At 39.3% G+C, this 23,568-nt stretch overlaps 1 protein-coding gene across 2 annotated transcripts; it reads right to left on the bottom strand.

Annotated features, from left to right (window-relative positions):
• On the bottom strand, window positions 1-22,883 carry qrfprb (pyroglutamylated RFamide peptide receptor b). 2 transcript variants are annotated; one of them, XM_084740975.1, is made up of 7 exons: window positions 22,503-22,883; window positions 12,476-12,867; window positions 9,537-9,695; window positions 7,369-7,430; window positions 4,344-4,579; window positions 2,007-2,104; window positions 1-761 (listed from the first exon to the last, which is right to left on the bottom strand). In XM_084740975.1, exons 2-7 carry the CDS (start codon window positions 12,843-12,845, stop codon window positions 364-366), a joined length of 1,323 nt encoding a protein of 440 aa, XP_084597101.1. In that variant the 5' UTR covers window positions 12,846-12,867; window positions 22,503-22,883; the 3' UTR covers window positions 1-363. The 2 variants fall into 2 exon arrangements, with proteins under 2 accessions (XP_084597101.1, XP_084597100.1); XM_084740974.1 differs by lacking the exon at window positions 22,503-22,883 and having other exon boundaries at window positions 12,476-12,998.
• Window positions 22,884-23,568: the final 685 nt, after the last annotated feature.

Below are 23,568 nucleotides of genomic sequence, written 5' to 3' on the forward strand. Positions count from 1 at the left end.
AAACATCATGTTGCTCTCTGAGAGAGGCTGAATGTCCTGCAGACTTCAGAGACATCTCAACAGAAATTATGTTTTGATTCACAAAACAAACTGGTCTTTCATTATCTGACCAGATTGCTCCCAGCCAGAGAAACGTTCAAGGGAAAAATGCCTCTTCATTAAATTCATTTTCTCTTTTAATTTTCCTTCCAGCTGTTCTCCTGACCAGAATGAAAAACGCAGAAATGTCTTCAAGCTTTTGGGCTTTTTTTTGACTCTATGAACCACGATTTTTAGCCTCGAAATTGCATCTGAAGCACCTGCAGCTGTCAGCAAACAGGAGGTCGGGGGTCCAACACCTGAACTTTGAGCCGAATATCCTTATCATTTGACCTGAGACGAGCAGTTCGCGGGGAGTTCTGTTTGGATGGTGGAGATTTTCTCACCCATGATCCCCAGCGAGCTCTCCCCGTGCGAGGAAGTCACGGGGCCTTTCTCTGCTGAGTTCTGCTTTGAGCTGTTGCCCTCATCCGACTCGAGGAAGGCTTCTCTGCTCTGCGGCTTGATGAACTGCACGCTGAGTCTGGGCGCCACCACAGCGCCGCCCTGCTGGTTAGGTTTCCGGATGCAGTGGGAGAGGGTGGAGACGCAGCTCTTCTTGAAGTTCTCGTTCATGAAGGCGTAGACGATGGGATTGTTGAAGCTGTTGAAGAAGCCGATGGCCTGAACAATGGCTATGATCATGTTGATTGTGACTCCATCATATTTCTTCTCCAGGTCATCTGGACAAGAGACAGAGGTCATAACTCAAACTGATGAAGTACACAGACACAAGACCTGCTAAAGAGTCTTTCCCTAAAAAAAGAATGTATAGACTCATAATCCCTTTAAATCATGACATTAAATTACATTAAACGACCCACAATAAGTGTCTTTTTGTCTCTATCGGTAAACGCCCAGCTCCTGGCCTGTACTTTTTTATTTTTCTCATATTTTGCAGTGTTCTGAACATTTCTGGGCTTTTTAAGCCTGTTTGTCAGTGGCGTGTAGCTTCTGGCCAATACGGCGTGCAGAATTTGAGAATTTTATCACTGTGAAACAATAAAAAAATAACGTTTTATTTCTGTGATTCACTGCTATGTTCCTGCTAACGTCACTCAACATCGCTATTGCTGTTTTAACACCAAAATGGGCAGGTAAATGCAAGTTTTTTAAACACGGCTGAACAGCTAAAAAGCGGCGATTGACTCCTTTCCCATTGCCAGTAGAGGTGATTCCCTTTCTCCGTGTGTGTGCAGGAGTGCACGCAGAAAGGTGTTTTCAACGTCTCAGTTCTCAGCATTTTAGTAGGTTCTAACTGAATCTCTGTGGTTTGAAGGTTTGAGGTCCCTGTTTGTACTTTATTTTTGAGCTTTACTTTACTGTTCATGTTCACGTTAAGTTGCTGCCAAGGAAAACCCAACATTTCCTGATTTTCCTGCGTCAGAATAAAAGCTTTTAAATGAAGGAGTTCGTGCTGATTGTAACCTTTCCCACTGAAGACAAAAGCCAGGTGTTAGTGGGTTGTTTGTTCAGTGTTAAAAGGGGCTTATGTCTCTCTTTTTTGTTCTCTCTCTCACTTTGAATGGTGTGTTTACAAAAATGCTATGGCAGTGTACTACACCTGAAGAGTAACTTTGGTATCTTTCAACTAGGACTCTATTTTCTTGTCTGTGTCTGATGACAAATGGGGGAATTGCTCCTGTATTGAGCGAGACAGTTGTCAGCTGTGAAACAGGCTGCAATGTAATCTGTCTGCGCTCTTGTGAACCGTCAAAACAAGCACTTTCAGCGAATGTATTTTGACAGTTCACAATTGCCCATGGGGATTACATTTCATCCCGTTTCACGTTTGGAGCCGTCTCGCTCAATACTGGACCATTCTCAAATATTGTTCTCATTAATCACTTAGAGTTCAGGTTGAGCTACATCAAAAAATAGTTCCTCTTTCCATTTCACATATTGATGCAGAGTCCAGCAATACTTACAGTATTCAAACAGCATGTGAACTGTGTGGAAAGGAGCCCAGCAAATGGTGAAGAGCAGAACAATGGTGATCATCATTTTGACGGCTCTTTTCTTTTTCCTGAAGGTAAAGACAAAAAGAAAACAAAACCTGCTGATGTTTTAAAGCTGCTGCAACAAATACCACTAAAGATGGCATTCTTCTATTAAAGTGAGCTACCGCAGTGAGTGCAGTCATACATTTGAAAGGACTGTAGCCATTTTTACCCTTTGTGTTCCCAGTTTGTCCAGCAATTTGGAAAGTTCAGACTACTGTTGGTCCGGGGAGGTGAGGACATTCATGTGTGCCTTCTGATACAAGACTCTTCTCGCCAGGAAAAGCACTTTCTTTGTAGAAACAGCTCAAAAAGACCCATGTTTATGTTTTCCTCATAAATGACAAGGGTTAGTTATTGATGCATTTATCAAACCTGATAACCCACTCTGTTCACAATGTCATAAAAGTACTTCAACACATTCTGAGTGCCACAAACAATATTTTGCTGTTTCCCTCCTTTTTTTTCCTCTTCCAAAGTGTAACTCAAATGCTGTCTGGTTCACTTATAGTCAGACAGCATAAGTGTAGCAATCTAATTCTGTGTTCAGAGCTGCAAGAAAGTCCACTTTAGGATTCTGTTAATGCAAACACAACAGCTTCTTTGTAATGTTCTTTTCACACCAAAAGAAAAGCAAATCGAATCGAAGTGTTTAATCACATTCACATTCACAATTTTGCATTTATTCACTTGTTTATGGTGTGTTGAGTACATACAAAGTTAATGTTAAAAGGGGCACAAGTTGAAAATATTCGATTTGAGCAAAAAATCGCAGGACTTAAGTGTTTATTTTTTCGACAATGTGTGCATAAACACAGGTTGCACCGAAGGTTGTAGATCTTACATCCACTCCTTGGAAGAAGGAGGTGAATACGAAAATGGCCTTCGAGTGTCAAACTATGCACATACAAAAAATACACTTTTATGTGGCGTGGAACTCTTGTACAATAGTTATTAGCATCAGCAGGAAAAGAACGTGAGGTCAGGAAGGATGAACATGTATGCAAATGTTTGGCTGTGGGCATAACAGAGATTTCAAGATAATCATGACAATCTCTCTCTGCTTTCAGAGGCCTAAACTTGACAAGTTTAATGGACCAACAGCAATTATTGGTGGGCATCAAGATAAGAATGCTGCTCTACTTTGAGTCATTACTCAAAATTATCATGCCAGTGTTTTTTTTTCTTTGGAAACCTCACATGAACAGTTGAACAGCTTTCACACATACTAGTAAAAGGTTCTATTTAATGCTGCTTCAGCCAAAACATTATACAAGCCTTCAAAGCTTAGTTTAAATTTTGCAAAACCATTTTTATTAAATATCAAGCTTGCAAACACTGAGTTTCAAACCTTCAAATCTTTTTTCTCTGTTTTAGGTTAATGGCATTTTAATTTCATAAGCAGTGTACTGATATGACAGGATCAGCAGCAAAACATATTTTAGCCCTTTAAAGAAGACCAACCTAAAAAAAATCAATATCAGTTCAAGTGTGCGCAATGTTTAGAAAATTTTAACCACTTTAACTTGCTGTCAGACCGCCTTTTCCCGCAAGAAACTGCAGTTTTATAAGCAAATTATTGCGCAACCAGACTCCTATTACAAAAACAGTAATTTTACCTTGCAGGACACAGGAGTTGCTGGGCTAATGCTGCCTCAAATGGTTAGCTTGTTTGTGCAATTGTGTGATTTTGGTAAATCCAAACTAACCTTTTAAAACACTGTCAAACAATAATGCAAACAAACTAACCAATCGAGGCAGCAGTAGACTACCAACCCCAGTGTTCTGCAAGGTAAAATGACTGATTTTGGAGAGAGCGATATTTGGCTTACAGGAAAGCTGCACAATAATGCAGTAAAAATGTTCTAAATATAGCATACACTTAAACTAACCTTTTTTTTAAGTTTCTAAAATATGTTTTGCTGCTGACCCTGTCCACAGCAGTACATTACTTAGCTTCCTAAAATCTGTACTCCTCTCTAGGGGCATGCCGACCGCCATCTACTGTTGGTAATTTACTGACTATCAATAAATAAGTCATTCAGCCACACTTCAAATAATCTGAAATATCACTTCTACTAAAGAGCAACTAAAGAGAAAGTGCAGTTTCTTCATACTCTTCAGCAGTAGGAGTCAACAGTACAACTACAATGATGTGATCTCTAACTGACTTTCCACCCACAACCGCTGCCATTTGTGTTTATTAGGAATTTTATCCATGCTACCAGGAGATGCTACCTGAAAATAAATGTTTTCATAACCTACCTTGAGATCTTACTGATCTCCCTGTGGTTCATGGTGTTGAGGACCGAGGAGTCGCCAACCCTCTTGCGGATCCACAACTCGATGCCAATGCGCGTGTAGAGGAAGAGCATGGCCGCCAGAGGGAGCAGGAACAGAGCCACCATGATGAAGGTGGTGTACGCCTGCCGGTGGGTCAGAGAGCGCCAACTCTCCTGACAGCACACGTGATAGTGATCATACAGGAAGTCATACTTCACCTTGGAGAGGGAGAAAAGCTTTTAGTCCTGGAGGAATAATCAAGATGGATAAAGCCTCTCTGACTCACAGGGGGGTCTTTATGTGAGGCTCTGAGACACATTTAATGTAATTACAGCTGATGCATGACACAGAAACTCTTGGACCTTTTTAAATGATTATTTTTAGAGTTTTTATCCCATTATATAGGTTATGAAGTGCCTGACATTATCACTGCTAACCCTGCTGTCTTTGAGATGACAGCTGACAGCAGAGCTGCAACAATTAATCACTTTCTCAATTATTAAATTAATGGCTGACCATTTTGATAATCAATTAATGGTTTTGAGTAATTTTTAGAAAAAAAAGTCTCTAATTCTAGCTTCTCAAATGTGAATATTTTCTGGTTTCTTTACTCCTCTGTGACAGTAAACTGAAAATTGTTGGGTTACAGGGAAAAACAAGACATTTGAGGACATGATCTTGGGTTTTGGAAAACACCAGTTGACATTTTTCACCATTTTCTGGCATTTTATAGACTAAACAACTAATCGATAAATCAAAAAAAAATAATAGAAAGATTACTCAACAAAGAAAATAATTCTTGGTTGCAGCCCTGGATAACAGACGCATTTCAGCTGCTTTGTCGAGTTTCACTAAGAGTTTTGTTTGAGTGCCTTCTTCCCCAGTTACTATATATAACAAGTAACACTGTTCATAAATAAAGTTGCCCAAACCATGCCTACTGAATCTCTGCTGAGTGACTGCACAGTTCATTTGAAGTAATGGAAAGTTCACAGCAAGCGAGTCATTATTGCAAAAGAAAGGGGTTTATTTTAAAATAATGACCTGCTCACTGTACATTATACTGTTTATTACATGGCTACTTACTGAAAAATACATAAAGATGATTCTACTGCTTCTGCTAAGTTCTCCGAGGTCTATGATGATGATGATGATGATGATGATGATGATGATGATGATGATGATGATGACGATGATAAACTGTCCATAGCAGTGGTCTGTTATTCATATCAGCAGCCTGTTATTCAGAAATAACAGTCAACAGAAAGCCATAATTTACCAAACAGAATCAAGTATTCAACAAAGCCGTATAATAAGGCTTATATAATATTACTATAATACTCCTATCATATAGTATATCTGGGGACTTGGAACATACGGAATGTGGTACAATTCAGTAATTTAATAATAATACTTGGCAACTGAGATGTTCTGGCTTTGTTTCTTAGGAGCTGTACTGTCGTCCATCTTTATACTGTACATGTCAGTGGAATGGAACAGTTCCCTGCTGATCTTTGACTCGCTCCAACTTCTTTTTAAGCCAAACTAAAAGCATTCCTTTTCAGCTGAGCAATTTCGTGGATAAACACTCCCTTATGCGTACAGTATTTGTTTAAATGGTTGTATGTGTGTCTTTATGAGTGTGTGTATGCATGGATGTTTCTGTCTTTTTGCTGTTGTGTGCAATGGCGCCATACAAGCGCAAATTAAACTGAAATTAACTGAATTGACTTTTTCCACTGCGGCCATATTGATATAGAATAGTAGCATAAGCACAGGTGTTACCAATGATACTAATTAAGGTCTCATTAGTTTAGCAGAGCCTTTTACATTGAGTCAATCTGCACAACAACAGCACACTGATTCTGTTTGACCTGAATGGAATGAAACCTTAATTACTATCATCAATCAACACCTGTGTTTACTCAACTATTTCAAGTCAAAATGGCTTATGTCAAAAAGGTCTACTACTGAGTATAGTCCACTGAATCTATTACACCTCATGGCATACCCAGTAATAGATGAGGATTCATTTATCAGACCATATAATAACATATATTGTTTTGTAGCTACTCAGGAGTGACTTCATGATATTTTTCTGACATGATATCAGGGTAATATGACAATAACTGATAATCCAAGTGTCCTGTCAGAGTCTAGAGATAACAAGATTTGTCTGTTGGTCGCAGGTGCTGCTGCAGCAGCCGAGGCACAGCAGATTAGGCTGAATATTCATAAAAACACCCACATCAGGCCCACAGAGAGACAAGAGGCAATGTGAGGCAAGTCCCTTCAGTTATCTTACAAAACAGCAGCAATATCAACATCCCTGCAGAACGAAGCAGTGCACACCACAGGTCTGAAAACAAGGACAAAATTATCACGATCACTGTCAACAACTTGACCACAGTATGAATAAAACCAGCGGTGTTGCCAACTAATCCTTTAATCAGTGTGCAACCATACATCAACCTCACTAAACTAGTTTCTCCATCGTCTGTTGCTCTCACAAACACAGAGAAACCAACTTTTTTTTCATCCCTCACCTAGCTCTAGTTGTTTGTCAAAGGTGCCTGGTTCATCTCGATAAAAGTGAATTATTCACTTCAAACAACAACCTAAATACAAGTAAGTACAAGTAAACCTGCAGATGACTACAGTCAGAAGACACAAAGACATGACTGTCTTTGCAAAAAATTCTAAACTTTCTCATTCAAGGCACAGATCTACAGCAACTTATATAACTGACTCATTCATGTCAAACTCAAATCAATATAAAATTAAAGCATGATCAAGTCAACCAATAAACTAAATTATAAAAATCATAAAAATTCAAATGATTAATTTTAATTCCACAGTTATTTATGGTTATTAGTCTTGATGTATGCAGCAGTTCAGTTCAGTTCAGTTCTTTGACATTCAGCTGATCAATAAAAGTGTAATTTTCCTTTGCACAGCTGAACGAAGCTAATGAAAGGTACTGATTGCTTTGAAGGACTCTACTCACCTCTAGTTGTTGTACAAACAGCATAGGTGAACCCACAATCACGGAGGCGATCCATACCAGCCCTGCAGGAAGCAGACAGATAAAACATTTACAAAGGCTTACAATCTGTAGATGAAACTGCGTTCACATAGGGCACAGGAAATATAGTTTGATACGTACAAAGGATGCCAAGGAAACTCAAGGAGAGAGACCTGTGTGTGACTAGTCACAGCAGCTGCAAAACTAAATTCATCTTCCAGGTAATTAAGAAGCTGCCAATCAAGGTTCACACACTCCATGGCACACACACACATACCTCCATGTGCCTATAATGTCAGCTACAACACTGTTGGACCAGAATATCGAGCTTCGCTGTATGCTACATGACCTAATACTTACTCACATAAGTATAATGCTCTCCTCATTTTTTACCTGAGCGCTTAATCCCTTCTCACTTACAAAATACACACATAGATCAAAGAGGTTCTGACCCACCACTTCAGATGAGGAAATGGTAAAGAGCATATATTTTTCATTCTGTTGTGGAGTTTCAAGAGGACAACATGCTTTTGATATTTGATATTTTGATATTTGAAAAAAATAATAACCCTCAAAAAATGATACCATGCAAAATGAGAGTGATAGTAAATGGTAGGTGACAATACACCTTAACCCCCCCCCCCAAAAAAAACAAAAAAAAAAAACAGAATGAAACCTATGTAAAATGCGTCCTATATAATATTTATGTACAGCTATTTCTCTTTGCCAACATCTATGGCATGATACTGGCAAATAATACTGATTTTGCACATATATCAAGCAGCATTGTTCAATCATCCCTCAGTAAACAAAGGAATACCTACCTTGAGACTTTCCAGTTTTGCACAACATGAGCATAACAAAAAGACTGCAAGACGCAAGGAGGGTACTACATTTTTTATGGAGAAATCACGGCAGAGAGAGCTACAGAGAGATACTTCTCCTTTGTGTGTAAACACGTGCAAAATAGTTGTTTGGAGATGTTTGTATTGTTGTTTTCTCTTGCATACATGTACAGCTTTTGGGTATGTCTCCATGTCTCCATTTCAAATGTGCAGGCTGCTTTGGGCATGTTGGCCTGGAGTGCACACCTACAAAATATTAACAATGCACCGTGTAACTCATGTCCCATGGTACTGTCCTGTAGAACAGTATGAAGAACTTTTGGAGATCAGTTCATGATCGTATTCAAAGATTTGTTGGTAAGAAAGTCCCGTTTTTGCATTGTTTATTTCTTTTGGGGGACACGACATTGTGCCTGAGCGGGTCCAAATGGCTATTATGCTGGGGGAGGCGGCTGCTCGTCCAACACTGAAAATCAGCTCACATGCCATCAATCACAGACTGGCATCATCTGCTTGCTAGAGCGTAGAATGTAGGACAAAAAGCTCATTTTAAAATGGGAACAACTACAGAGACAGACGAATGGCTTTGCTCCCATGTATCTGCACACATATTCAGGGTTTTACTTGGTCCCAACTGAACCTTGCTAAGTCTAATACCAGCTGAGGAAGTGGAACTTCTGTCAACTTTATCCTTTCCTGTTTCCTGTACTTAGATATGTGCTATGTTCAGAAGGAAGCAAGTTTTGAAGAGGGTTAAAGGACATTGCTGGAGGACCTGTAAAAGCCACAAATATGATCACATCTTAAAGCTACTACAAGGCCTACTGATACCTCTTTATGACCTACATAAGTCAACAAGACCATCCGTGAAAAGATGATGCTGATTGGTTAATCCAACGTTATTTGGATATTTTTGAAATGGGAAAGAAAAATCACGGAAACACTGCAATCACAATCCACGCAAGTGTGAAATGAAAAGCCACCTGAGCATGTCAGAACTATTCAAATGCATGTTCACCACTTATGAGTACATGAAGGCTCGAGACACCTGGAGATGGACACACTTCTCCTTTGGGGGGAGACATCAACATGTGTCTTCACACCAGTGCAACTCCAGCCTTAATTAGATCTCACAGAAGCATGATGTTAATTTGGGTTGCATAACACCCAGAGGGAACACAGCATGCATGGGGTGGTCATCGTGCACACGTTAAGCCTTTGACTACACAGAATTTGGTTTCCTCAAATACATGAATACATCCATTATTATGAACATAATAAGCCACTCTTGCAAACATGGAATACCTAGCATCTTGTATGCTCTTTTGGACGAATACTGCCTCCTCATCTTCAGCGGGAAGACAATGCCCTGGTATCTCTCGATGGCGATGCAGGTCATTGTGAGGATGCCTGTCACTATGGCTGTAGTCTGTACAAAGGGAACCGTCTTGCAAACCAGAACCCCTGCAGGACAAAGATATAGGGAATAATAATGAGGTACTGAGAAAAAACACTGAAAACATGTATTTCTAGTTCACACCACTCCTTTTCTTTGTGGCATGTTAGCGGAGGCGAGCTCTTCTTCCTCATCCTCTTCATCTGCCTGTGTAGTGTTTTATTAAAATGACAAAACTACAATCTCCAATTACACTTGAACACCATTTCAAAGCTAATGAAGCACAGAGCTGAAACCCAGGGGTTAAAGCTACCCTGATTAACCCTGAAATAGTTGTGACCGTATTTTAATAAGAGCACATGCTTTGTGAACTGGCTTTCTATTGCTATGATACACTGAATGTCAGTTGTTAGTGGCCACATTACCATCAAAGGTCCTTGTTGGTACAACAACGTGGTGTACATGGTGTTATATCCACTGCCTGGAAAAAAAAGTCACACACACTAACATTTCACTAGACCATCTTTAGCTTTGATTACGGCAAATGTTTGCCATGGCATTGTTTTGATAAGCTTATCTAATGTCATAACATTTATTTCTGCCCAGAGTTGCATTAATTTTTCGCCAAGGTCTTGTATTGATGGTGGGAGAGTTGGACCACTACGTAAAGTCTTCTCCAGTACATCATCAAGATTCTCAGTGGGGTTAAGGTCTGGACTCTGTGGTGGCCAATCCGTGTGTGAAAATGATGTCTTGTGCTCCCTGAACCACTCGTTCACAGTTTGAGCCTGATGAATCCTGGCATTGTCATCTTGGAATAAGCCTGTGCCATCAGCGAAGAAAAAATCCATTGATGGAAAACCCTGGTCCTTCAGTGTATTCAGGTAGTGAGATGACCTCATTTTTTGGGCTCATAACGTTGCTGAACCTCGACCCGAGCAACTGAAGCAGCCCCAGATCATAACGCTGCCCCCAGACGGTGCATCATTTCATCTGCCTCTCTTCTTACCCTTACTACATCAGTTAGGGTTAAATAACATGTCAACTATCACTGCAGTAGTTTTTCAATGGAAGGCTCTTACCTATTTGTTTAGTTAAACCCAGGTAGTGACTTTTTTTTTTGCCAGACAGTGTATAATGAAATCCACTCCAATGCAACAGTCATGATGATGATTTTCAATCTGTAAAGTTAATAATGCTCAGTGTCTGTTGACACTGAACTGCTGACATGGTGATATAGCTCTTTCACACTTTTTCAAAGTTTGAAAAAGCCTTCGAATGTAATACAGTGCAATATTTTCCAGCAGTAATAATGTTGGTGACAGCAGCTCAAATCAGAGCCTCAAAAAGTTGAATCAACGCCCCTGACTTTTTCCAGGAGTATTGCATAACTTTGCAATAAGCTGTGATTGCATGAGTGGCCGTCATGACGCGTCCATCTGCTGCAAAGTTTGGCATCAACTCAGCGACAAGGTTTTAACACCAGGTTCAGGAACAAAGATCACGCCTCATACTCATCCCGTTTGTGCATAAAAAGTACTTAAACACAACTTATCCATTCACTCCAGCCCACAGTCCCCCACTGTCCTCCCGTCACCAGCTGACACGTCCATCATCATCATAATCATCATCATACCCCTTCTTATATTCATCTGTCCATGACCCTCATGTCTCATCTCTTCATCCGCTGCCCTTCATCCCTCATCCATCTTCTTTCCTTCCACCATCCTTTGTCCATTTACCCTCACTCCTTCATCCCTCAACAATCAACCCCTTCCCTCTTTCATCTCCTTCATCTCTTCATTCCTTCCTCTGGACTCCTACTCCATTCTTCCTGCATCATCTACACTCTCCTCCATTCCATAATAACTAATAAACTATTCTAAATCTATATTTTTATTGGCGTGATCTTTGTTAGTGACCTCTCCTTCATTATTTTGCTGTAAAATATCTGTTGACCCAATGCAGAAAACGGATCTTGCAACAGAAAAGCAGCATGTTACATTCCAAAGCAGAGTTACATATATTTTGCACATCACTATCCTCAAGCAGTGACACAGTTCCAGGGCTGACACTTTGTTCCATCCTGCTGTTTGTGACTCCAAACTAAAAGACTTCTGGACTCTCTGGCTCAGTCTGTCGATTACAGTCGGTCTTAGCTCCTGCTGCAGCAGCTATCTGGGTTCTCCTTAGAAGTGAATTCCTGGAAGGGATCAGTGTTTAATTTGTCAGCTGGCTGACACCTCTGTTTCTTTAGTGTAGCTTCAGTTCCTGTGTTACTGCAGTTTTGAATGAGGGCTTACATCTTTTCCTTTTTTTTTTATAGCTTTGATACTTTCAGTACTATTGAATGTTAATATTGCATTGTTTTAATCATATGGGATTGAACAAGAATTGAAGTATCAATACTTTTTACAACTTTGCTATGCTTATATGATGTGATGCATTGCTATAACCACTAATCTACTTGTAGTATACAAAGCATCTACAGCTGGCTCCATGTTGACAAATTACAATATTAAAATAGTTTTGCATGTATTTGTTAGAGATAAAAAACAAAATAATATACTATTCTATGATAATATAACCTTGTTAAAGGAGCCATGCTGCAAATTACTTTTCATACTTTAAGTCACTCATTCACTTGTAGCTCACTGTTATAATTTAGCCTGTATGCACTTATTCACTCTGCTGAACTGATGCATTTTGCAGTTAAAGCATTTCTAAGTCTGTAATGACACAGTCAGATTTTAGACACATTTTTAATTTGAAGTCGTTTCCCAAAGATTTGGTCGCGAATCACAGCCTTACAAGTCTGAAATAAAAGTTTTAGAGGTTTCAAACTCACCTCCGAACCACTCTGAAGAGATGTTCTGCAGCAGCGTGAACGGGATGCAGAAGAAAGTGATGAGCAGGTCGCTGACCGCCAGGGAGCAAATGAAAATATCAGTCGCAGTTTGTATCGCCCGTTTCTTCACAACTATGTAGATGACCAAACTATTCCCAGCCAGAGCCATGACGAAGATGACCATGTACATGATGACGAAGGTGGTCTTGGCGCTGTACGGCAACTCGGGGATGTAGACGAGCGGCTGGATGTTGTAGGTGTTGATGAACTCCTGGCGGCTCAGGTTGTAGAACTGGAGCATCTCCTGCAGCACTTCAGGAGTTATCTTGGTGGTCCTCTGCCCGGAGTCTGTCGAAGCTGCTGCTGCCATCCCGGTTCAACCCTGAGAGGAACTTGATTTAAAGCAGACGAGGGGAAAAATGAAGGTTCAGAGATGAGAGCTTCTTTTTCAACCCACAGGTGCGTCTGGATGTTCCTGCGCCGCTTCCCTCACTCAGCCAGTGGCAGAACATGCTGCTGCAGCTGTTCCTCTCACTCTCTCTGGGTGTGTGTGAGAGTTTGTGTGTAAGTGTGTGTGTGCTCATTTGACTCCACAGAGCACGGGGTGACAGACCAATGGCAGGTCTGCTATGGTCTGATGTAAGAATATTTTATTCTGCTACATTTATTGTAACTGTAACTGTAGTTACTACTTACATTGAAGATTCAGATTATTAATACCAAAACTTTAATTAAGACATTAATTATGATGCATTATTATGAAACATTATTATATTTTGCAGATTCAGAATATTAAAAAAAATATACATGGTTAACAAATTTAGAGCGGCAACAATTCGTTGATTATTCATCAATTAATAAATTAAATTAATCCTCAACTATTAGAATAATTGATTGGTTGGTTTGAGTAATTTTTTAAGAAAAAAAAAAAGACCAAATTCTTTGATTTCAGTTTATACATTTGTTTCTTAGTCCTCTCTGACAATAAACTGAAAAACTTTGAGTTGTGGACAAAACGAGACATTTGAGAATGTCATCTTGGTGATGATCAGTATATTCTTTTAACATTTTATGGACTAAACAAGTAACTGATTAATGGAGAAGATGATCAACAGACTGATCGAAATGATCATTAGAGAAATGACTTGAAAAGATGGGTCCAAACATGTGGAGCACATGCATGTCCTTGTGCTCCACATGTTTGGACCTACTTTTCAACAGACAAGATTGTGACAGGATTAATGAATCGATTAATTGAGAAAATGATTGGTCGCCAATTAAAATAATCATTAGCTGCAGCCCTTAACAAGTTGATTATTTAAATTAATTTTCTCCACCTCCACCAGCTGCAAAATTAAAGTGATGTGCTTACACATGAATGCATCAATAATTGTAATCCAATTATACAATGTATATCTTAGCTCTGCAGTTGTGCCCTTGTACCTCATGATTACACACTGCAGTACAGTACTCAACAAAAACAGGCTTAAGGCCTGGTCACATATTTGCAAATTAATGGGAGAGGCTGAAAATTTCCATCCTTTCTTCATGTTAAGTTTAACTTTGGTAAACTGTGAGGGGTGGCAATGAGTATGAGCCAAACAGAGTGGGTCATGACTTCGCCATCTTGGGAAAAAAGAGAAAAGGTATGTGTAGACCTATACTGAATTAGCCATAGTTCAGTGCCTAGTAAATGTCTTTTCTCTACACATTTTAGAGAGGCTTTTTTGTGACCAGTCCAAGACACACCTGTGCAATGATTGTGCTGTTTAACCAGCATCTCCATATGCCACACCTGTCAGGTGGATGGATTATCTTGGCAAAGGAGAAGTGCACATTATCAGGGTTTTTAAGAAATTTGTGAACAAAATTTGAGAGAAATAAACAGTTTGTGTTCACAAAATAAGTCTGATGTCTTTCACTTCAACTCATGAAAATTATGAGCCAAAACAAAAGTGTTTTTGTTGAGTGTACTCAGTCCATCCATCCATCCGTCATCTATAACTGCTTATCCTTGGAGCCAGCCCCAGTTTGTTAGGGTTTGTGTTTAAAGGCTGAAACCCAGTGCAGACACCCACAGGCAGGTTGCATGAAAAAACAAGTTTTTATTAACACTACTAGCAGAGATGGTAAGGCGCTGGTTTGCTGGAGATTAGGACTAAGGTGATGGGGAAGAATTCAAGTGGGGGCTTAGCAGAAGTAATCCCAGTGATAAGAGCTGGTTGGCTCAAAATGGTGTGATGAGCAGGCAGGTTGGGGTAATGCTGCATCCTAACAATAAGGAATGCAAAAATTTCCTACCTCCTAGTTAAATAAGTAGACTGGAACTCCACTCCTTTCTACTCCTCATGTACGTGGTTCAAATCTTCCTCGTCTTCATTAAGAAGCATCTCTCTGATGTCACACAACAATGGCTGCACCCACTGAAGCCTAAAATAATAGACACTATCAAATAGTAAAACCTGTTCTGCATGTAAATTAATATTAAAATATGTCAAAAATATTAAATGCCTTAAAATTAAATGTATAAAGGCATTGTTCTTTCTCGTCTGTCATTTGTTAAAACTCATCATTCAAACTAATCAGTGTGTCAGAATCGGCCATGGTTTCTGTTTAGTTTTTGAACGCTTTGAGGTCAAAAGTTGGAAATTTCAGTTGGCAAATTCTGATATCCAACATTATCTGGAACACAGCATAAAACGCCTCACAACAAACAGGCAGGCAAATTAACTTCAAAGGTAGAAGTGAAGTGCATGAACAAACCATGAGTTGGCTGTCACTGCAGAGTTCTTGTAGGGGTTGGTGATAGCTTGATGGCAGGTAGGTGTGGGCGATTACTGATTATGGACAGGTGTGCAGTAAGAGAGGGGCTGGGAGCAAGAGTGAGTAGGGGGAGACAGTGGTGCAAAATACAGCAATACTCTGATTTAAAATTATCATATTTTAACAAAAATTATTGTTTCTGAAGAAAAGACCATGGGCCAGGATACTACACTGAATGGCAAAAGTATGCCATATACACCATATTACAGGGAAGCTCTGTCATCTAAACAAGATCACAAAAGTTTACTGCTTTACACAGAATTCATTGCAGCTCATCACACGGCCGCTCTTCCTGTTGTGTGTCACTGCTCTACCTGCTGCTTGATCAGTGCAGCGCTGATGTGACCGGTTGCTCACAAACAAGGTTTTGTTGCGGTGCCAGTTATATTGGCTGGTGGGCTTTTTTTGGGCTGATCTGATCAGCCATTGGGCTGATTTTGTCCCACAGATCTGGCAACCCTGCAGAAAAGAGAGATAGGAGCACTGAGAGACACAAATGAGAAAAAAAAAGACAAGACAAGGGAAAACAGAGGGGAAAAGCCAAAGCCACGGTCATGACACAGCTGAGATTGGTGTTGTATATATATAGAAATAAGACATTACTCCTTTAAAGTTGAGTACGTAAGCAATGAAACACACCTGTGCCCAGTTTGTTATATGCAGGGGTTTTGCTGCTACAGCCTTCTTTAATGATGCTGTATCACTGATATTACTCTGCAGTGTTGGCAAGTTACAAGAAAACTGTGATCAATTAATAATTACACAACTAATTGAACAGGTAATCTCTGGCTATATTACTGTACTAATTGCACAGCAGCAGAGGCCATATATCACTATTACTTTTTGTTACTTGGCTCAAAGTGTAATAGGTGCCTCTACAGGTTGTGTAAACCAGCAGTACATGTGTGCTCAAGTTTGTCACACCACAGAAATGTGTTATGAACCACCCAGCCGAATTTAAATGATTAACAAAAAATGATAAATATATAAAAGTAGCTCTGCTCTGAAATGCTGGTGTCTTGTCTACTCTGCTGTCTCTGAACGCATACTTTAAAGAAATCAAATCCCAAAACGTGCTGCAAGAGAGCCCACTCATGAGTTGTAGCTATGTTTTAGAGATACATGCAATTTTTATCAATAGCAAGATGAAAGGAAGTGCAGGACAGGATAAATGCAGTGGTAGAGTTGTAATTTGTCTCTGGTAAAAAGCTGTTACATGACATGTGACTTTGCTTAGTTTTCCACATGTCAAGGGAGCATTACCATTACAGTCCATTTACCTGCATGTGGAATATGAGATAGGGCGTATTTGCTTTAAACACAGCTATTGACTATTGTGTGACTCAGCCCAGTCATTTTGACACGCTCAAAAGTTTAATTAAAGGTAACTGTGGAAGCTGCCGTTGTGCACAGAAAGTCTGAGTTTAATGCAACCGCCTGCGTTTTAAAATACAGATTTTATAGTAAAAGTCAATCATGCTGCTGGGGATTACATATTTTGTCAGCCATCCTGGAAGTTAGCATTGCTCTGGTTCCCTCCACAAAAAGCCAGTGGGATTTTTCATTTTGGATTCTGGATTAGTGCAGAAAATAATGTGATAATAAATAAAATAAAAATAAAATAATATGCATGACATCATGTCACCATCGAGTGCCTTGTGTGCAGATTTAAAGTCCCAGACAGCCTCTGTAGTCTCATTTAGCCACTTGTTAGCAACTGCTTATTGTTAAGACATGTAAAAGCTTCAAAATTCATGAGCAGGTTATTTACTGACACATTTTATATCATAGAAAAAAACGTATAATTCTCTTAAACTTTTATTTTATTTTATTTTATTTGCCTCTTGTTTGCTCCATTAAATTGCATGACATTTATTTTTTTTTTAGAGCCATGAGTTTATAGTAAGATTCTGTACATAAAGATGATGTTATGGATCATAAAATGCATTTGTCTGATTTTACATCAACGGGCAGTGCACCAAGCTGTATAAATACATAGTGTGAATCAATCTGCATAACAGGCACTCCTGTCAAATCAGACATTTTGTTCATCACCTTCCCACTAGCTCTCCTGCTCTGTTCATGTTTCTTGTACTAGTTATGCTCTCACACATTTGACACTCCTCATATAGTCTTATTGTCAAGGACAAACAACTGCCAGACTGTCTGTGTGGCCACAGTGGTCTAGTCTTTTATGATCTGCTTACTGCCTGTCTTGGCCCTCTGGATTTGTTTGCTGCCTTTCATTTGCTGACAAACCTACATATCGGCCTGATTAATAGTTTTACTGCAGCCATGTTACCTTCGGAGTCTAGCTTTAGGTCCAAGTTCTTCAAAAACACTGCTTAAAACGCAGACTGTCTTTCTCTCGTGTGAGAGCATAGTCCAAACTAACAGACAGAGGGATGACATTATATAAACATATCCAGCTGTGTAGATTTCCCAGATGTATCCCCATAGTACAAAGGACTCTGTGTGAAGAGACGAGGTCATTAAAAATACATCAAGCTGTCAAATCATTTTCCATACAATTTGTTCTGGGCATGCTAATGAACTCCACAAAAATGTTTCATACAAAAATGACCTTTAATTCTGGACTGCAGTAACACAACACAAAGAAAACGGTTTTAGATTTAGAAGAAAAACACTGTTCATCATCCAGGGTATTGTTGTTCTGCAGTGCGAAACTCATTAAATCAGCTGCTGATAACCTGAAAAACAAAGACTAATGAGGATTTTGTTGCTTTACCCTCTAAACCAACTTCCTCATAAATCTCAGGCAGCAGTAGACAACTGTGAGATAAACGCTATAGGAAACCTTATCTACAATTTTGTTTCTTCCTCACAGTATCTGATAAATTTGATGTACTTATCATTTTAATTCACATAAATATCAAAAAACGGCTGAACATTATTTAATCTTTCCTGAAGTAAGCCTAAATTAAGGAGTAGTTTAGGAGTGTTTTCATTATATAAGTCTATGAGGCTGTACTCAGGCACATCAGTATGCAACAGTGGCAATGCTAACATGCTGACGTTTTGCAGGCCAATCTTCAGACAAATGATTGATGATTCTACACTTTAAAATAGAGCACAGTACATACATCAAAGTCCAACTTTGCATGGAGACGATACGCCAGTCCTCCCATTAACTTCTGTGGAGAGCAGATCCATGGTCAGGTGACTGTCATGGTGACAAAAATAAGCATGTGGTTAATATTGTGAAACAGCAGCAGTCTGGTTAGGCTCAGGCAACAAAACTACTTGGTAAGGTTTAGGAAAAGATTATGGTTTGGGATAACATAGGTATGTAAGTTACTTACAGACTTAAATAAGCCTAGGTTGACTTTTGGTCACTGGTCAACCTCAACCTGCACCCTGTGCAGACTTTCTTGCACCTTACATTACATCACTTACACTTACATCACAGCGGTTTTTGTATGCTCTACATGGTAAAGGGAAGGATCGGCACATCACCTGCACACAAAATTAGACTTGAGAGTATGCAGTTATTTGAAAAGTTGTATCATTTGTATGCAGATTGAAGAGACTGGTCTGACTGTTAGCAACTTAACATCTAGTTTAGCACGTCAGCATGTTAAATAGCGGTATACACAACTGAAGCTAATGAGAACATCACTCATTCTTTTTAATCATAGAACAACTTGGACAATTAAAACATTTAACCCAATAAAGGCATTAGATGAAAAGGTCACCCTGAAGGTGGCATTGATGTCTGTACACAACAGCTGAAGAGAGATCAATCAAAACGTCAAATGTCAACCTCATGGAAGAGATATCACTAAAGTCAATAAGCTGCATTCTGGACATCTGTATCAAATTGTATGTATGTGTATGTGCAAATGCTAATAGATTTTGATATCTCACTGGATAACTGCTGGTGGTGATAGATGAAAAGTCAGGGGATCAGCAAAGTGGTTAGACTTAAGATGCAATGATGTCTGTTTCAGATTTAATGGCAATCCATCTAATCAAAGCCACGAGGTTCCATCCTCTGGGTACCATGACTGTGCGCACAAATTTACAATGGCAATCCATCTTATAGTGACAGACCAACACAGATTTGTCTTTTTTAAGAGTCTTAAGTCTAATCGCTAAATGCAAATAAAATCAGAAAGTAAAAAATTCAAGTAACATAAAAGCCTTGTGGCTCACGGAGCTTGGCAGCATGAGAACAGCAGTGAATGCTGATAGAAAAAGCTGCATGTACTGTACTGTAGAGCTGTTTGAGCCTGAAGAGCTTTAATAAGATGAACTCAAATTACAGCAGCCTCTCTACATTAAACCCAACAATTAACTAAATGGAGGCAGTGTTTCACCTATGCTAAGTGCATGGATTCAAAGTCAGAGCAAAAGTAGGAAAAAGCTGCAGCTTTATCTGCTGTCGATTCAACACAACGGACATAACACAACCTGTTCATTGTGTGTATTTCAGGCAGATGCAAGTGGGTGGATGCATCAATTTATTCTACTGAGCTGTTTGAGGTGAATATCAACTCATAGCTAGAGAAAAAAACAGGAACTTTATTTTAAGTTGCTTAATTAATTAACAGTTATGTTAATCACTGCCATTTCACACAGAAAAGCACCAGCTGCTAAGCTTCATAAAATGTCACAATAGGAGCCGCTTATTCCTGCACCCAGTCTTCTTTACCGAGTTTAGGCTGTTTTGGATTGATTACTGGCTGAAATGTCCATTTCTTACAAATCTCCCTTGTTGATTTGTTGTGCTGGGAAATTGTTATGGTTAAAAAATGCAGCCAAATACACAGCTATTCCCCAAGAAGTAGACAATTATAATGACACTTAAATTTGAAGAGCAGGGATACTCAACTTGTTTTGCCTGGAGAGCACTTTCTCAAAATGACAACACAAAATAAACAAACATACAAACATTAGTTATCAGATAAAATGAATAAACATGAAAAAGCCCACAAGTCATGTTTCTTTGCAACTGTCTGTTTTTAAATGAACTAACTTATTAACCTAACTTCATGTAAGAATTGAGATATAAATCAGATATTTCACTGCATTTTAACATTTGAAAGAGTATAAACATAAACCATAACCATGAACTGCTCCCACCAGGGACACAATCAACAGGGCATATAACAGGATATATAACAATATTGTATTGTTTTGTATTGTTGTATTGTTGTCCTCTGCATATCTCACTATCTGATCCTACTGCACTTTGCAAAGCATGAGACGCCATCACACAAAGATCCACTGTGTCTGTTACTAACAGCCACAATTATCCTCAATATAGAAAAAACTTTACACAAAAATGCGTACACAACTGGAATATGTGCCCCTCCTTCTCAGGAAAAACAACTGAGTATCACTTTTGTAGAGCTTTTAAAAACAAAGTTATAAGAAATTTGCAATAAAACTAATTAAAACAATAAAAAGATTCAAGTCACTGAAAGTTTTGTGCAGTGGGTGATGCCAAAAATCTAATTTTAAATGTGAGGAAATACTGAGGAGATGGTTTGGACCCTAATTCAGAGGGGGATCACAGTCCAGTGGTCAAACATAATGAAACAATCAATCAGGTCTGCTCCTACAGGTACTTTGGCGATCACTTGGGCAGCAACTTGTGATGCTGTGTTCTCATTTACAGCGGAGATTATATGTTTTATGCACACTCAAGGTGTATGCAGTGGATCAGATGTTTTTACTCTACTGATGGCAGTCAGGTTTGGGATGTCAGCATGGGAGGCAATCTTACTGTACCATTAAAATCTAAGCTTGCTCGTCTGATGACTGACAGGCTGACCGTCATGAAAATTTATGGGGAGGCATGAACACCAGTCCCTCCAGAGATTGTATGAGTCTGTTCTCTGGCAAACACAAGAATATTGCATGATCCATCTCATATTCTGCACACTGAGTATGAGTGCTAACCTTCTGGTAGACAATAGCCCATAAAATACATCAGTTAAAATCTTACGTCATGTTGCTGGAGGCTGCAGTCATTTTCCAATAGCCTGATTGTGTTAACACTAGTTGTGTAACATGTGCAATATAAATGTGACCACAATTCAAAAAAAAGTTGGGACACGAATAGAACGTATACAAAAACAGAATGCAGTTATTTGCAAATTATTTTCAATTTATATTAAATTGAACACAGTTCAAAGACAAGATATTTAATGTTCAGATTAATAAATGTTATTGTTTTTGTAAATGTACACTGATTCATTTGATGCCTGCAGCATGTTCCAAATAAGTTGGGACTAGTAAAGTTGTTTGGACCATTCAAAAGGTAAACAGGTTAATTAGTAACAGGTGGTAATATAATGATTGAATGTGAAAGGCGCATCGGTTAACACACCTGTGAAGGCTCCATTAATGCTGTAAGGTTTTGGAGCGACATATGCTGCCATCCAGATGACGTCTTTTTCAGAGACGTCCCTGCTTATTTCTGCAACACATTCTGAATGTGTCACAAAAGCGCGGCTTCGTACTAAACCCGGATTGCTGAGTGCCTAAAGTCATATTTCAAACAAGAATGAGAAACATTTCACTCTCAAAACTTCAACAACTAGTCACTAGTTCTCAAATGCTTCCTAAATGTTGTTAAAGGAAAAGGTGATCTAACACAGTGGTAAATATATCCTTGTTCCAACTTTTTTGTAACATGTTGCAAGCATCAAATTCAGAGTGTATATTTACAAAACATAAAGTTTATCAGTTTGAACATTAAATATCTTGTTTTTGTACTGTATTCATTTGAATATAGGTTTAAAAGTTTGTTTTTCCCCCCACAAATCATTGCATTCAGTTTCTTATTTACATTGTGCACATCGTCCCAACTTCTTTGGAATTGGGGGTTGTAATATGTGCAGTTATGTAACATGCAATATCTGTAATTTGTGGCTGTTATTTGCTACAGTATGTGCTGCTATGTTGTTGTTTTTTTTCACTATGACTGGTATGGAGGAAGCGATATGGTGCAGCATTTGAGTCCAAATTTTCCAACAGGGACAATAAAGTATATCATGTCCCAAATGGAGGCCACCAACACAAGGGTAAGGTGAATTAAAGATGATTTATTGCAGTGTAATGGGGAAAGTGGAGGTGGAGAGGCAGGAAGAAGGTGTTTGACAAAAGCAGATGGGTGAGGGTGGATGGCAGGACAGACAGATGAAAGTGAGTGGCCTTGGCAGGTTGGACTTACCTTCGGGTGTTAATTGGCAAGGGCAGCGGGCGTGAGAGACGAGATGATCCTGACAAGGAGAAGACACGGCGAACACTGCAGTAGAGGCAGTGATCCTGTTAAGAGTGGTGGATGTGCCGGGGCTGGTGTTCAGTGGAGGTGCTGAGCTGATTGACAGGTGGCACACAGGTGAACTGGGATTCAGGAGCCAGGAGAGTGAGTGACAGCACAGGGACGACACACACATACACAGACAAACACAGAGAGGCCAACAGGGGACGCAGCAGGAGAGAGAAACACAGTGACAATAACTGTCAGCGTGGCCTCAGCCGTGACAGTATCATTGAACTTCACTGCCACATCAACATGATTGACTGGAATTTGTGAGCTCACTTACAGTTAGTATTTTAGGAGCATTTCTGTGTTATTTTTCTTAAAATCTTGTTTACATTCCAACAGTAATCAATGGGTCAAATGTCCTGGTAAAAACAAAAATGAGAAAAAATCTAGTATCTGTGGCTGTCACAATCCAACACACAGAAGCACCACAGATAAAACCTACGCACTTGTAGGGAAATTAGCAGCAACATCTAATGACCCACTGGACTGAGTGCTTCAAGTGCTTTAGAAGCATCTGCCTACTGTATAATTATTTAACATGCTAAGTGGTCTGCAGTGCTATGTGTAAAGTGTAAACGAGGCACACAGTTTCAGGATATGCACTTTTCTGAAACCTGGATGTTCTGATTGTTAATGCTTCCTACATGAAGTTTTACAGACTGCCAGGAACCTGTTGAATGGACAGTTCTGGTAATTGTCATCCTGCGTCATCTGTCTATCATTAGGACCCATGTGAGAACAACAACAACTTCCTCACAAAGAAAGAAGTGATTATAAGCCTTACTATTATAAGACTGCTCATCAATCACCTGTTATGAAAAAGTACTAGTAGGTAGAGAGAGGATGGAAAGGTGGTGTTTTGCACGGTATGCAGTGACTAAGGGGTTATTAATGTGTCATTGTCATTGCTGTCACAAATGTCTTAATTAATGTAATGAAGTGTAGGGAAATAGTTGGAAGCCAACAG

This window comes from Lutjanus erythropterus, chromosome 17 (genome assembly GCF_056507025.1).
Source record: "Lutjanus erythropterus isolate fLutEry1 chromosome 17, fLutEry1.hap2, whole genome shotgun sequence".
Taxonomy (NCBI): Eukaryota; Metazoa; Chordata; class Actinopteri; order Lutjaniformes; family Lutjanidae; genus Lutjanus; species Lutjanus erythropterus.